The sequence below is a fragment of the Anomaloglossus baeobatrachus genome, chromosome 6, assembly GCF_048569485.1.
Source record: "Anomaloglossus baeobatrachus isolate aAnoBae1 chromosome 6, aAnoBae1.hap1, whole genome shotgun sequence".
Taxonomy (NCBI): Eukaryota; Metazoa; Chordata; class Amphibia; order Anura; family Aromobatidae; genus Anomaloglossus; species Anomaloglossus baeobatrachus.
Window position 1 is genome coordinate 62,513,223 of NC_134358.1, and position 15,840 is coordinate 62,529,062.

The 15,840-nt window shown below is 46.7% G+C and overlaps 1 protein-coding gene across 2 annotated transcripts in view; it reads right to left on the reverse strand.

Annotated features, from left to right (window-relative positions):
* Positions 1–15,840, reverse strand: part of PKHD1L1 (PKHD1 like 1) — a 278,999-nt gene that overhangs the window by 253,507 nt on the left and 9,652 nt on the right. For both annotated transcript variants that reach the window (XM_075352949.1, XM_075352950.1), the window contains exons 4-5: positions 10,756–10,900; positions 3,255–3,357 (exon numbers count right to left, since the gene is read on the reverse strand). In XM_075352949.1, coding sequence (XP_075209064.1) covers positions 3,255–3,357; positions 10,756–10,900 — 248 coding nt within the window. The remainder of the gene's footprint in view (positions 1–3,254; positions 3,358–10,755; positions 10,901–15,840) is intronic.

Sequence of the window (15,840 nt, forward strand, 5' to 3'; positions counted from 1 at the left end):
CATGGAAGGAAGAAACTGAAAATGTTGGCACAAGCCGCTCCATTGTAATGGAGATAACGGTTCTATATTCTGATGATACCTCCTGGTCCCATCGGTTGGACCTTAACTGATTTATAATTCTTCACTTATTCTGCAGATAAGAGAACTTTTCTTCACTGGGCAACCTCTTTTAAATAGAAAAAACAATGCTTAAAGGGAATCAACCAGCAGTATTTTCACATATAAAGTAAAGCCAGTGCTATACTGGCGCTCGGATGCTGAATGTAAGCATACCATTTGTTGTGAGATTCAATGTTTTAATTCAGAAAAATGTGCAAGTAAAGTTCCAGCAATGCACTGCTATTTGATTGACAGGCGCAACAGGAAGGGAATATGTGGATCAAGTCTTGCTATCTATTCCCGCCCCTGTCTGCCTGGCCTTCCTCCCACTTTCGCCGTCATAGACGTTAATTCCGGCGCAGGCAGACAGACGGGGCGGGAATAGATAGCAAGACCCGACCCACATATTCCCTTCCTGTTGCACCTGTCAATCAAATAGCAGTGCATTGCTGGAACTTTACTTGCACATATTTCTAAAATAAAACATCCAATCTCAGAACAGAAGCTATGCTTAAATTCAGCCTCCAAGCAGCATTATATCACTGGCTTTACTTTATATATGAAAATACCGCTGGATGGTTCTCTTTAAGGTGGCTAGAATTGTATTTACATTCAATGAAGAGTCAGGTATTGTTCTCTATGAAAACATTAGTTACTAACTTCTTTTAAACTATAGTGAGGCTAAGGGTTAGATGGCTGAGAACAAGAACTGAGTGACTCTGGTGAGTTCTGTCCAGTCTGTAGTATACAGGTTTCCCCAGGTTACTCTGTGCATCGTACGTTCAGACAAAACCGGGTGTCTCCAACTTGTCTAGCGTAGACAAAACATTCGCAGTGTCTACAGGTTGTAGGTCACAGAATAGTTTTACTAAGGCTGCTTTCACACTACGTTTTTTTAACATGCGTTCTGAACGTTTTTTAACGCAAAAACGGATCCAGTGCAAATGCGTTTTCATTTCAATACATTTGCAATGGACACGCATCAACATGCGTTCACATGTGTTTGCATGCGTTATAGTGAGGATCCAGCGACTTGCAGTTTTTTAACTTTTTTCAAAAACGCTACTTGTAGCGTTTTTGAGCTGCGTCCAAATACTGCAAATTGCTGGATCCTGACTATACTGCACGCAAACGCATGAACGCTGGCCTGCTGATAGACAGGATCCTGCTTGCTCTACTGAGCATGCCCAGAAACCAGCCTGGTGTGATCAGTCTCTCTCCCCCTCCCTCTCTCCCCCACCTCAGAGCTGCGGAGGCTCGTAACAAAGGTAAACATCGGGTAAATTGCTTGGATTCCCGATGTTTACCTTGGTTACGTGTGCAGGGAGCCCGGCTCCTAGCAGCTGCAGATGCTCGTAACCAAGGTAAATATCGGGTATCCAAGCAAGTTACCCGATGTTTACCTTGGTTACGTGTGCAGGGAGCCCGGATCCTAGCAGCTGCAGACGCATGTAACCAAGGTAAATATCGGGTATCCAAGCGAGTTATACCCGATGTTTACCTTGGTTACGAGCCTCCGCAGCTGTCAGATGCCGGCTCCTAGTCTCACGTTCAGTTCCCCTCACTCCCGATCACATGACCCCAATGCCCGCACATAAACTTCAAATGACAGGATCCTGCAAAATAACAAATGCATTTTTCTCTGCAAAAACAGGATCCGCTTTTGCAGCAAAAAAAACGTTCATGACGCATGTTAAAAAAACGTAGTGTGAAAGCAGACTAATATGCGGAGATAGGCGAATAGTAACTATTCATATTTAGATAATGCTTCCTGAAGACCGAGTACTATTCCAGTATTCATCCCGGCAAGAATAATGATCGGGTTCCTCATTGACTTGCATCAGGTTCATTATTCGTGATGAATACCGAAATAGTACTTTGGGATTCTTTATGAATAATTCGAACACGAATAGTTACTATTCACTCATCACTACTAGTATGGTATTTTTAGATCCTGACCTAGTATAGACTGAAACGTGGATTATCTTCCGCAGTTTCAGAATATTACCCAGATTCTGAGATGTAATTTCCATTTCTAAGGTATTATCCTCAGGCACCTGTGGCCATCTGCTCCTGAGACGCAAGATCTACTATCCTGAATCTGTCTGTTCCTGACCCCTGATAAACCCTGTGTAACCTATGGGGGAAACGCATAGGGACTACCATTCGGGGTATCCGATTTTTTAACCCTTTTTTCAGATATGTAACTTTCAATCACTAAATGCACAGATTGTTTTAGTTATACCTGTCTGGGTGTAACTACTGGTCATGTATTATTGCTTTCTCTAATACCTGTTGGTGCACTTTACATTGGGGTGCATGGGGAATCATAGGGATTCCCGATGGTGAACGGGGGCACCACAAACCTAGGGTGTCATACCCTCCATTGCTATAAGAGATTGTATAGGGCCCACTAGGGCCAATGTTTTTCCTGTCTATTGTGAATTCAATTTTTGCTGTGATTTTCAGTATCTGTCACCCTGCCCTTATTAGTAGGGATTATTGGTCCTCTAACCTTTAAAGATAATTATTAAAGTTCATTTTTAAAGGGGATTGTTCTACTTTTGGCTTTCTTTCACAGTTATACCCCTCTATTATCAGCTGTGGCTTTTGTTTTGTTTTTTTTTATCATTTCTACATGTACGTGTCCCTTTTCCCATATCAGCAATTAGTGTCCTTGCATCAGAACCGTCAAGGTTATTCTCAGGACTGGCTCCTCAGAACACTGGACTGTCAGTTTTCCCAATCTTAATGGGATTATACCAGGATCAGAACTGGCAGGAAATTTTAGTAATGGAAGCCTCCAAGAGAGCTAAACCCTATAGTCAGAAAATAAGGAGTTTTGTTTTCCTTAATGATACCACCACCATTTATATCGCGTAATGTGCACCACCAGTAAATTTCGACCTTAGACACCATCCTTTTGGACACCACACCTTTCCTGTTCTCCTGCTATGTCCCTTTTCCCACGTCCATGAATGAAGAAAGCTCTCAGAAAAGTGGGTTTCTGGTAGGCTATAACCAGGATGAAGAGGGCTCAGCAGCTTTGTCGTTCTCCTGGGAGTCTGTTAGGTCTCATCTTAATCTGGGAATCTCACGGACATTTTGGGATACTTTTTAAGTTAGAATATTAGTAAAAAAATGTATTTACATACCTGGAACATGCACAATGAGTACTGGTTACTACACATGTTACTGGTGTCCACTGGAACGCCATCAACGCTCACTCTCGCCAAGTAATTATCTGGTGGCATGGCTCTGCAACACAAGAAAATAGTGTTTGAAGTGAACATGTCATCTCACCTATACTGTGAGCGGCGGCTATAATCACTCCACGACATTTGGATTGACTGCTCGCGCATGTTGAGTGACCTAAGCTCACTCCATGTAAGGCTGATGCCGGCTGTGGCACACAGTCATCATTTGCTTCTAACAGCAGTGACTGGAGCTAGCTCCAATCACTGCTGTAACTCCTTAAATGCCATTATCAGTCTCTGCACAATCATGGCGGCTCCCATTCAGTGTAGCCATCATCCTTTAAAGCTATGTGCGCACGCTGCATTTTTTTACCGCGTTTTTGAGGTGCGTATTTGTGCGGTTTTAGGCTCAAAACTGTATGACTTTGCTTCCCAGCAAAGCCTATGACATTTCATTTTTGTTGTTTGCACAGTGCAGTTTTGTTTGGCTGCGTTTTTCTGCAGAAAAAATGAACATGTCAATTCTTTTCTGCGTTTTCCAGCGTTTTTCCACCCATGCAAATGTGACGCCCTGGGCAAGCCAGGGGTCACAGGTCACAACATCACACACACCCCACATCCCTGCAGGAACACCAAGGTCAGATCAGAAACCCTTGTTGCCTTCCTCCAGGGGCTGATGTTCACACCAGGGGGTGGAGCCAGGCGGTTGGTCTCCACTCACCAAGGAGTTCACAGCCCTGGAGGCGGGAAAACCAGGCAGTTAGCTCAGGCAGAGCTTGAGTGTGGAGCTAAGATAGAGTTTGGAGTTTGAAGTAGAAGGAGTAAACAGAGTAGTTGGAGAAGGAAGTAGTAGTGGAGTTGTAGTTAGAGAAGGAAGAAGTAGCAGGAGAAAAGTGACGGTTTGAAGCCTGAAGTTGGTCCGGGTGTGTGCCCCGGACTGAGACAGCAAGGTTGACAGACGGCGGTGACCATCTGCAGGAGAGACTGCTCGGAGGTTGCCGAAAGGACCGTGGACGGGTGGTGACCCGGCGGTACCGGAGCAGTATACAAAGAACAGTCAACACCAGTGGCAGGGGCCTTTCGGATCCCGACAAGGCTAGGAGTCACCGAATTTGCCAAATCCGTCAGTGAAGGGGACCTCCGGGTCTCCCAGCAGCAAAGTCCCGATTGAAGGCAACAGTCCGACCGTGAAGGGGAGACACCGCCACCGCCAAGGCACCAGTTTCCCAGGGCCAGCGCCTGCGGGCAAGAGTGGGGCTCCTCCGGCCCATATCCAAGTCGGGGAGCGGGTTACCGGTGGGAATCCATCGCTACCAACATTGAACTTAGGTGCAGGGAAGAGACTGTCACCGTTAACTGCAGGGAACATCAGCACCGCAGCCGTCCGAGGGAACCGTCCAACCAGCCGTTTGTTTACTGTGAACTGTGTCATCATCCTTTGGCTGAGTGAGTACCTCAGTGCCGTGCGGCACAGCACGGCCCCTGCGTCCCTGCACCTCCACAGGCCCCATAACCCGCCTGCCCACCATCCCAACCCCATTATCGGGCCCCGGGACCACCAAAACCCCCTACCCACGGAGGGGCAAATCAACAACTAGCTGCTCCATATCACCACTCCCTGGATCCCCAGACAGAGCAGCGGTGGTGTCCACACAATCACCACAACCGTGGGTGGCGTCACAGACTTTAATCCAATCCCCCACCAACAAATCAATTCCCCCTTTCACTCACGGGCGAGGAGCGCCGCTCGAGACCCCCGGGATCCGGCCCACTGCTCGAGCCACCACAGAGCAGCAGCAGCCGGACCCGAGCAGTGGGGTGAGCGCAGTGTTGACACCCTCCTCCCCGCCCGCGACAACTTGGCGTCACGAACAGGATCCTACCGTTCTACCGATTGGTGGAAGTGCGCCTTGTGTGACTGCCGGAGGTGTCCGGCCGGAAAATTTCAGAAGCCGCCATCTTTGGCGCGTAAAGTCCCCGCTCGAGCGTCTTCTCGAGTAGTGGAGGCGCGAAGGCCAAAACCCCGCCCAGATAGGGGAGGAGCCGGAAAAAGGCTAAGGGGTACGATATGGCGGCTGGCTGCATGTGAACGCAGCTATAAAAGCAGGGACGCCAGGACCCTGCGCCCATCTTGTTCCTGGGAGAGACCGCCAGCAACATGTGGATGCCGTCCAGAAGCACCGTAGCCCCCGCGCCAGGGACCGCGGCGTGGGTGGAGATCCGGACCACGCAGCTCTACCAGAGGCTGCAGGTCAAGATGCAGCTCCTCATGGAGGAGTGGGAGACCCACATGGCGGATGTCATAGTGGCCGTGCGAAGACGCAAGGAGGAAGTTGAGAAAGGGAGGGTGAGTGACCCACGCCCCGATGCCCTTGAAGGGCCGGTCATCGCGGCTGCGGGACCCGGTCCAGACCCTCTCACCCTGCTGCCTCCTTCGCCACCCGTCCCGGAAGCTGTGACCCCGCCACTAGGCCCACTGCCTCCGCAACCGGTAGCGATACCCAGCATGTCCGCCCCGGCGGGCCGACCTGTAGCCGGAGCCTGTCGCCAACCGGAGGTGCTGCCGTGGAAAGCCCCGAAACCCGAACCGGAGGCGTCCCCCGAGAAGTTCCCCGAGCCGGAGCCGATAGCCCGCTCCGTGCCGAAGGCCCAGCAGAGGAAAGCCCCTGTGCCCATCCCCCACACCTCGGCTGAGGTTGCGCCGGGTTGCCGCTGCAAGGCGGCGTCCAAGGCCAAGATGCCGCGGGACCTGCTGCCCAGATCCCTAACAGTGGGCAGCGTCCAAAGTGTCCCGCGGGGCCCGACCCGTGCGTCGGAGCTCGCAACAGCACCGTACTGGGACAGGGAGCCGGTACCGTTGGGCCTGGAGATCGAGGAGAGGGAGAAAAGGAAAGCGGAACTGGTGGCCCGTGCAATCCGAGAAAAGGAGAGCCTGAGACAAGCGACTTTCCGTGTCCGGGGCCCGCTGTATGAGGGGCAGGTGAGGCGGTTTGATGTCCGCCAGGGCTATGGATTCATATATGAACCGGGCCTGGAGGCCGAAGTGTTTATAGCCCGGCGGGATGTTAATGCTCACCTGCCAGAGGAACACCCTGGTCGGAACCTGATGCAGGGCGACTTGGTCCAGTATACCCGGCACTGTGGGGAGAGGGGGTGGTTCGCCCTCAAAGCAAAGTTGAGGGGCAGCCAGGAGTCCCGTGTAAGCGCTGCACCTCCTCCCCCAGGTGAAGTCGAGGACTCTGAGTAGGGCAGCGGAACCCCGTTGTGCAGTCCCCGTTGGGACCACCAGTGTGTCTGTTTGAAAGTTTGGAAAATGATGAAAATGAACAATTGATGGAAAGTTACCTGATTGTCCTACCGTGATTTGGAAAACCGGCCGTTGCCGGCACCGTCGTCCCCGTGGGGACCGTTTAAAATGCATAGGAACTCCTATGGACAAGCCTGTGAACTTGCAGGGCAACCACAGACGTTAGTGGCTTGTAAATAAGTTGTGTTACCGTTACCGTTTCCGCAATTGCCGCCTCCGGAGAGGCAGGTTGGAGGGAGGGCCCGCAGTGGAGCAGGCTGGGGCCCAGCCACCACCGGAACCGGTGGCTACCCTCTGGAGGGGAAGGACAGATCCCGCTCGGGTAACTTGGTGCAGGACTGGGGTCAAGGGGTGCTGCCTGTTTCTTAGGGGCAGCATCAGGGCCAGGTTGCTTGGGTGGGTGAGAGCGGAGACCATAACCGTTAACCGTTTAAAACCGTAACGTTTAAGAAAAGTGCCTCCCGTTGTGGGATGATGTTATTTTATTTGTATTGTGTGTTTTATCTCTTCAGAAAAAAAAAAAAAACGGAAAATAAAACCGGTGTTGGACGGGCAGCCCGAGGACGGTCTGCGTTTTGCTAAGGGGGAATGTGACGCCCTGGGCAAGCCAGGGGTCACAGGTCACAACATCACACACACCCCACATCCCTGCAGGAACACCAAGGTCAGATCAGAAACCCTTGTTGCCTTCCTCCAGGGGCTGATGTTCACACCAGGGGGTGGAGCCAGGTGGTTGGTCTCCACCCACCAAGGAGTTCACAGCCCTGGAGGCGGGAAAACCAGGCAGTTAGCTCAGGCAGAGCTTGAGTGTGGAGCTAAGATAGAGTTTGGAGTTTGAAGTAGAAGGAGTAAACAGAGTAGTTGGAGAAGGAAGTAGTAGTGGAGTTGTAGTTAGAGAAGGAAGAAGTAGCAGGAGAAAAGTGATGGTTTGAAGCCTGAAGTTGGTCCGGGTGTGTGCCCCGGACTGAGACAGCAAGGTTGACAGACGGCGGTGACCGTCTGCAGGAGAGACTGCTCAGAGGTTGCCGAAAGGACCGTGGACGGGTGGTGACCCGGCGGTACCGGAGCGGTATACAAAGAACAGTCAGCACCAGTGGCAGGGGCCTTTCAGATCCCGACAAGGCTAGGAGTCGCCGAATTTGCCAAATCCGTCAGTGAAGGGGACCTCCGGGTCTCCCAGCAGCAAAGTCCCGATTGAAGGCAACAGTCCGACCGTGAAGGGGAGACACCGCCACCACCAAGGCACCAGTTTCCCAGGGCCAGCGCCTGCGGGCAAGAGTGGGGCTCCTCCGGCCCATATCCAAGTCGGGGAGCGGGTTACCGGTGGGAATCCATCGCTACCAACATTGAACTTAGGTGCAGGGAAGAGACTGTCACCGTTAACTGCAGGGAACATCAGCACCGCAGCCGTCCGAGGGAACCGTCCAACCAGCCGTTTGTTTACCGTGAACTGTGTCATCATCCTTTGGCTGAGTGAGTACCTCAGTGCCGTGCGGCACAGCACGGCCCCTGCGTCCCTGCACCTCCACAGGCCCCATAACCCGCCTGTCCACCATCCCAACCCCATCATCGGGCCCCGGGACCACCAAAACCCCCTACCCACGGAGGGGCAAATCAACAACTAGCTGCTCCATACCACCACTCCCGGGATCCCCAGACAGAGCAGCGGTGGTGTCCACACAATCACCACAACCGTGGGTGGCGTCACGGACTTTAATCCAATCCCCCACCAACAAATCAATTCCCCCTTTCACTCACGGGCGAGGAGCGCCGCTTGAGACCCCCGGGATCCGGCCCACCGCTCGAGCCACCACAGAGCAGCAGCAGCCGGACCCGAGCAGTGGGGTGAGCGCAGTGTTGACACCCTCCTCCCCACCCGCGACACAAATTCAGCAAAACGCAGTGATCAAAAACGCAGCAAAACGCAGCCAAAAAACGTGGTAAAACGCAGTGCATTTTTACCGTTGTGTTTTTGCCACGGGTGCGTTTTTGTGCGTTTTTAGCGGCAAAAAAACGCACAAAAACGCAGTGTAAAAAAAAAGCAATGTGCCCACATAGCCTTATGATTCTATTGTAGATGCCGATTGGTTGCCATGGCAACTGGTGGCCGGCTGAAAGCTCCAAGGGAGACCATTCATAAGAAATCCTATGAATGCAGTTTCAAGTCCCCTAAGGTGAATGAATGAATGAGTGAATGAATATATATATATATATATATATATATATACAGTACAGACCAAAAGTTTGGACACACCTTCTCATCTCTAGAACAACTATTAAGAGGAGACTTTGTGCAGCAGGCCTTCATGATAAAATAGCTGCTAGGAAACCACTAAGGACAGACAACAAGTATAAGAGACTTGTTTGGGCTAAAGAACACAAGGAATGGACATTAGACCAGTGGAAATCTGTGCTTTGGTCTGATGAGTCCAAATTTGAGATCTTTGGATCCAACCATCGTGTCTTTGTAGAAAAAATGAACGGATGGACTCTACATGCCTGGTTCCCACCGTGAAGCATGGAGGAGGAGGTGTAATGGTGTGGGGGTGCTTTGCTGCTGACACTGTTGGGAATTTATTCCAAAATTCAAGGCATACTGAACCAGCATGGCTACCACAGCATCTTGCAGCGGCGTGCTATTCCATTCGGTTTGCGTTTAGTTGGACCATCATTTATTTTTCAACAGGACAATGACCCCAAACACACCTCCAGGCCGTGTAAGGGCTATTTGACTAAGAAGGAGAGTGATGGGGTGCTACGTCAGATAACCTGGCCTCCACAGTCACCAGACCTGAACCCAATCGAGATGGTTTGGGGTGAGCTGGACGGCAGAGCGAAGGGAAAAGGGCCAACAAGTGCTAAGCATCTCTGGGAACTCCTTCAAGACTGTTGGAAAACCATTTCCGGTGACTACCTCTTGAAGCTCATCAAGAGAATGCGGAGAGTGTGCAAAGCCGTGATCAAAGCAAAAGGTGGCTACTTTGAAGAACCTAGAATATAAGACATATTTTCAGTTGTTTCAAACTTTAAGTATTTCATTCCACATGTTTTAATTCATAGTTTTGATGCTTTCAATGTGAATCTACAATTTTCAGAGTCCTGAAAATAAAGAAAACTCTTTGAATGAGGAGGTGTGTCCAAACTTTTGGTCTGTACTGTATATATATATATATATATATATATATATATATATATATATTGCTCAAAAAATATAAAGGGAACACCAAAATACAAAATCCTTGTTTAAGTGTTCCCTTTATTTTTTTGAGCAGTATGTATAATCTCAAGCCCTCCCTCCTTCTCCCAAGTGTATAAATGAAGACATAAAAAAATACACGTTTGGTGTCACGCATCCATAAAAGTGTGACAAATATAAATTTATATCCCTTAACCAAGAAAAAAAAACAAACTTCCAGAATTGCCATTTTTCTGTCATCATACCTCCCTCAAAAAAATGCAATCAAAAATTGTATGTGCCCCCCCCCAAAACAGTACAAATAAAACCATCAGCTCACCATGCGAATAACAAGCCCTCATTTAACTTCATGAACGGAAAAATTTAAAAAAAATTTAGGGGGCTCAGAAAACGGCGATACAACTATTTTTGTTTTTGTTCTGTTTTTTTTTTGTTTTTTTAACAAATTTCAGAATGTTTGTTTTCACTATGTAAATAAGAAATAAAATAAAGAAAAATTAAAAAAGAAACTTTAATATTTTGGTTTGATATCGTTGCCAGGTCATTTTCGCGGCACTTGGAATTTTTCTTCCATTTTCCAGTACATTATATGTTAAATTGAATAGTATCATTCAAAACTATAACTCATCCTGCAAAAGAAAAAATAAGTCCTCATGGCTTGTAGTATTGAAAAAAATGTATATGTACAAATAAAAAATTGCCCGGTATTGGAAACATTAAAGGCCGGTAATAGTTTGGTGGTCCCGTTGGAGATTTTACATTTGATGCCATTGAGCTTCAAGTTACAAAATTGGATGACAGCTCCAATGAAGACACCTACGTCACCCCATTGTATCTCCATCAATTTTAGACACAGGCTAAAAAAACAAATTGGTGTCCTGCCAAGCCAGTAGTGAAGGCCATGGAAACATTCACTAAGTATGTACAGGTTCTAGGTGCAGCCAGTGGGCACATACCTGGTGTAGCAGGTGATCTGCGTGGCGTGACTGGCATCTTTCTCTACATCACACGGGATAGAAAGGGTCGATGAAACAAGCTGGACGCTGTTCCCCAGATTGTCATTTCCATCTCCATAATTGAATTGATTGGCATCTGCAAATCCTGAAGAGTGCAAAAAGGATGAAAGAGTGAATTGTACAAAGGTGTATCAGTTTTAGCCACAAAGTTTTTTCATCTGGATAGAATAAATTCTGATATCTGTGACCTGCAAACCACTAAATGATTCTTCTTATTACATAATGGATATCTAAGGGGTTGATTTGAACTCAACTATTGCTATAACCCCTATACAGAAAGAGTTAGGGGTACTTTGCACGCTGCGACATCGCTAGCACTTGCTAGCGATGCCGAGCGCGATAGTACCCGCCCCCATCGCACATGCGATATGTAGTGCGAGCTGCCGTAGCGAACATTATCGCTACGGCAGCTTCACACGCACATACCTGGTCGGCGACGTCGCGGTGACTGCCGAAGAATCCCTCCTTCAAGGGGGAGATGCGTTCGGCATCACAGCAACGTCACTAGGCGGCTGGCTATCCAATGGATAGGTCATCAATAGTCCAGTCCTGGAAACTCCTTTAAGGCTAGCTACCCACTGTGTCTGTGGATGTAGCCTACAGTATATGTAGAGAGATTTTCCTGATGTATACTCTAACATTAACGTCTTCATTCAACAGACGGAAGCCAAAAGTGTTTTTCTTTCAGACTCTGGCAGGAATGCAACTGCAATAAATATTTATTTATTCATTTTTAATCTCTTGGAGACATTCACACGGTATCCCCTACCTACTAGCGGCTTCATTCTTACACAACCTAATAGGTCAACTTTAAATTTAAAGTAAAAAGTTAAATTACAAAGTAAATAATCAATTAATTTATTCAGTGATAAGGCACATGATCTGAGCGCCAGTGCAATTTATCAGTTTCTTTTGCTAATTTCTATCGTAAATTCATAGGCAATTTTTCCATTATTGTCAAGCCATTGACTGATTTGACCAAAAAGGGAGCTGATGTTGTGAATTGGTCTCCAGAGGCAGTCTTGGATTTTCAGGAGCTTAAAAGAAGGTTTACTTCTGCTCTAGTCTTGCGGCAGCTTGATGTGTCTCTTCCATTCCACGTGGAGATCGATGAGTCAGAGATCGGAGCAGGGGCTGTCTTGTCTCAAAGAGACCCTGTGACTTCTAAAATGAGACCCAGTGCCTTCTTTTCCCGAACATTTTCACCACCAGAACAAAATTATGATGTGGGGAATCGGGAATTATTGGCTATGAAGTGGGCCTTTGAAGAATGGTGACAACCACCATTGTTGTAATCCTGGATTCTATGGACATTCTCAAGACAGCCCTTCCTTTTGTGTCTACCAGAACTCCTTTCAGATAAGTTTGGACCTTCTACCTCTGCTGGTGGTTTCCACCTTCTGTTTGTTTTCTGTTTAGGTACTAAGGCTTATTCCTATTTTGCCTGTGTGGAGTTCTGGGTGGAGTTGGATCATTCCCTGCTGGGTATGTCTGTGTACCTTGCTCCATATTCTGCTATGTATTTTGTTTTGTCATGCTTGGTACTAATTTCAGTCCCTCCACTATAATAGTGTTTTGTTTGGATCCCAGTAACATCAAAGTACTGATATAGTGGGGGAGAGTCCATGCGGACTCAGTATTTTTCCATATCAGGCATATTGGTTCTTTTTCTAGGGTATTGCATGGCTGCAGACAGTGCTCTTTTCTGTCCTTTCCTATTTAGATAGTTTGGGCCTCATCTTTGCTGAATCTGTTTTCTACCTGTGTTTTCCTACATCACCGTAATATTTATATGTGGAGGGCTATCTATATCTTTGGGGACTGCGCCGAGGCAGATTAGCCTTTCCTGTATTTCTCTTTGTAGGAATAATTAGTTCTCCGGCTGTGTCGAGGCAACTAGGTCATTGTAGGCACACCCCACGGCTACTTCTAGTTGTGTGTTAGTGGTAGGTCTGAAGTTCGTTGAGATTCCAACCACTCTGGTCCATTCTGTGTTTCCTAGTTTTTGTCCTTTTTCTGATCCTCCTCGGTCACTGAATCATAATAGCAAAGTCTACTTTCATTTGAAAACAACAACTTGGACCACTGAGCAACAGTCCAGTTCTTTTTCTCCTTGGTCCAGGTAAGATGCTTCTGGCGTTATGTATTGGTCATGAGTGGCTTGACACAAGGAATATGACAGTTGTAGCCCATGTCCTGGATATGTCTGTGTGTGGTGGCTCTTAAAGCACTGACCCCAGCAGCAGTCCACTCCTTGTGAATCTCCCCCAAATTTTTGAATGGCCTTTTCTTAACAAACCTATCAAGACTGCGGTTATCCTGGTTGCTTGTGCACCTTTTTCTACCACACTTTTTCCTTCCACTCAACTTTCCATTAATATGCTTGAATACAGCACTCTGATAACAACCAAATTCAAAAGCAATGACCTTTTGTGGCTACCCCTCCTTGTGGAGTGTGTCAATGACTGCATTCTGGACATCTGTCAAGTCAGCAGTCTTCCCCATGATTGTGTAGCCTACTGAAAAAGACTAAGGAACCATTTTAAATGCTTAGGAAACCTTTGCATGTGTTTTGTGGTAATTATTCTAATTTTGTGAGATAATGACTTTTGGGTTTTCATTGGCTGTAAGCCATGATCCTCAACATAAACAGAAATAAACACGTGAAATAGATCCCTCTGTGTGTAATCACTCTATATAATATATGTGTTTCACTTTTTGAATTGCATTACTGAAAAAAAATTAACTTTTTGATGATATTCTAAATCTTATTGAGATGCACTTGTACTCAATGGTGTCCAGCTCTTATAAAGCACTGCAAATTGTAAGGAGCTTGATCTACACAGGAGCATTTTAGCAAACATAGGGGAGAAGAACTGGTCCGAGGGTCATGTCAACGTTTTCTATGACGTGGTAGCAGAGTTTGGGCTCTAATGTGCTGGGACTTTGAGATGATTTTTATATAGTACTTAAATCCTAGAAAATAATTTTACCTAAAAAATAAGCCAAAGGAAAGAAATGTAATCAAATATAGTATCTGTGGTATGCAAAGTAACCACAGCACACTGACATAGTCATCATTCAAAGCAAGATGAGAGCTCCGGTGTGGTTTCCTGTTTTTTTTTTTCCTGTTGGATTTATGATTATATAATTTCACCTTCACTCTGAACATTATATATATAAAGCTTCAAGAGGAACCTCAAGACCCACCTCTTCCAACAAGCCTACAACCTACAATAGCCCTCAGTCCAGTAGACCACTGCGCAACCAGCTCTGTCCTCACCTATTGTACCATCACCCATTCCCTGTAGACTGTGAGCCCTCGCGGGCAGGGTCCGCTCTCCTCCTATACCAGTCTGTTTTGTACTGTTAATGATTGTTGTACGTATACCCTCTTTCACTTGTAAAGCGCCATGGAATAAATGGCGCTATAAAAATAAATAATAATAATAATAATATAGTCATTGGCGGGTGAGAGGAAGAATTTATTAAACAACTGGTGTATGACTTTGTGAATAGTGCAGGTTTCCATCATGATTCTAGTATTTATAATGGCAGGAATATAATAGACTACAATAATAATATAATAGGCTACACTATAATAAATAGAGGGATAGCGCATCACGTCAGTGTGAATTGAACCCTCTGATCGCATCAATCGCCTCCTGTTTTTTTTTTATTCTATTTCCTATTATCTTATTGGATCATGATGGTGGTAATGAAAACTGATTCATAGAAAATAATAGAATTCAATGATTGATGAAAGCCTGCTGCCAAAAACATAGGAAGCTCAAAGTGTGAGGTCATCTTTACTTTAGGGGAAACAGCATCTGTGTGAAGGTTGAATCTTGATTTTTCCAAATCCCCTACATAGATACGGATTGAAAATCTACCTAAGGTTTCAAGTGACTTTTCAAAATAAATTGTTCTTTGTGTACAGGAGGTAAACCTCAGAGCAGCTAGTCTCCATCCACAAGCTTAGAGACAACTGAAAAAATACAGAATACAAATCATGTAGTGACCAGCATAAGTAACACTAATACTGGCCATTATAAGATTTGTATTTTACATTTTTCACCAGTTTTCCCCTCTGCAGACTCTTTCTTTAATTTTCAGTTGTCTCTAAGCTTGTGGATGGACACTAGCTGCTCTAAGGTTTACCATAAACTGCAGACACAGAAATGAAGGATTCCTGCTCTCTGTCTGTGTAGCACATATTCAGAAGCAGTAGGCTCATTAAGGACAATATACAGACATACTGAGCAGTATAGATGTGATTCCAGCCCTGGAGTTTAATGTATTTCCTCCTCCTTGATAGGCTTTACAAGGTAACGGTTGTACGATCCCTCATTAAGGTAGCAGTTCAAGGCAAAAGGGGTTTTAGAATGAGTAATGCCTTCAGGAGGTAGTGAGCAGACAAAATGATTAGAGATGGGCGAGCACTAAAATGCTCGGATGCTCATAACTCACGTCGAGCAGGTCAGACGCTCTGAAAGGGCTCAACTCGAGTAACGAGTATTATGGAAGTCAATGACTGGACAATTCGGCTCTCCACACACATACATCCTGCCATATACAGAGCATTTCCGGAGAGAAAGGGGGGCTCGCACTGGGGTGGCGGTTACCATCATTCACTGAAGAGAGTCGGCTCTTTGTCTTCTTGCTTCACGGACAACACATCCGAGCACCCGTGATATTTGGCTGCACACCATGAGTACCCGCGCACCTCGATGCTCGATCGAGTATCGAGCAGTAACGAGCAGCCTCGCTCATCTCTAGAAATGATCATAAGTGTGGAAAGAAGCGTATTCTTCTTTTTAATGATTCGAATATGTGTTTGTACTGTTCATTTATGCAAGGTATCTTGCAATGACTGTGGCAACTACCTGGAGTTGTCACTAGAGGGAGCTAGTTCCTGTGATGTCACCGAAGTGTTTCCCAGCAGTCACATGACATTGTTATGTTCCATGACCACTTCAGCCAATCATAGGCCGCTGATTGGTTGCAGCCTTTCAGTATTCCTTC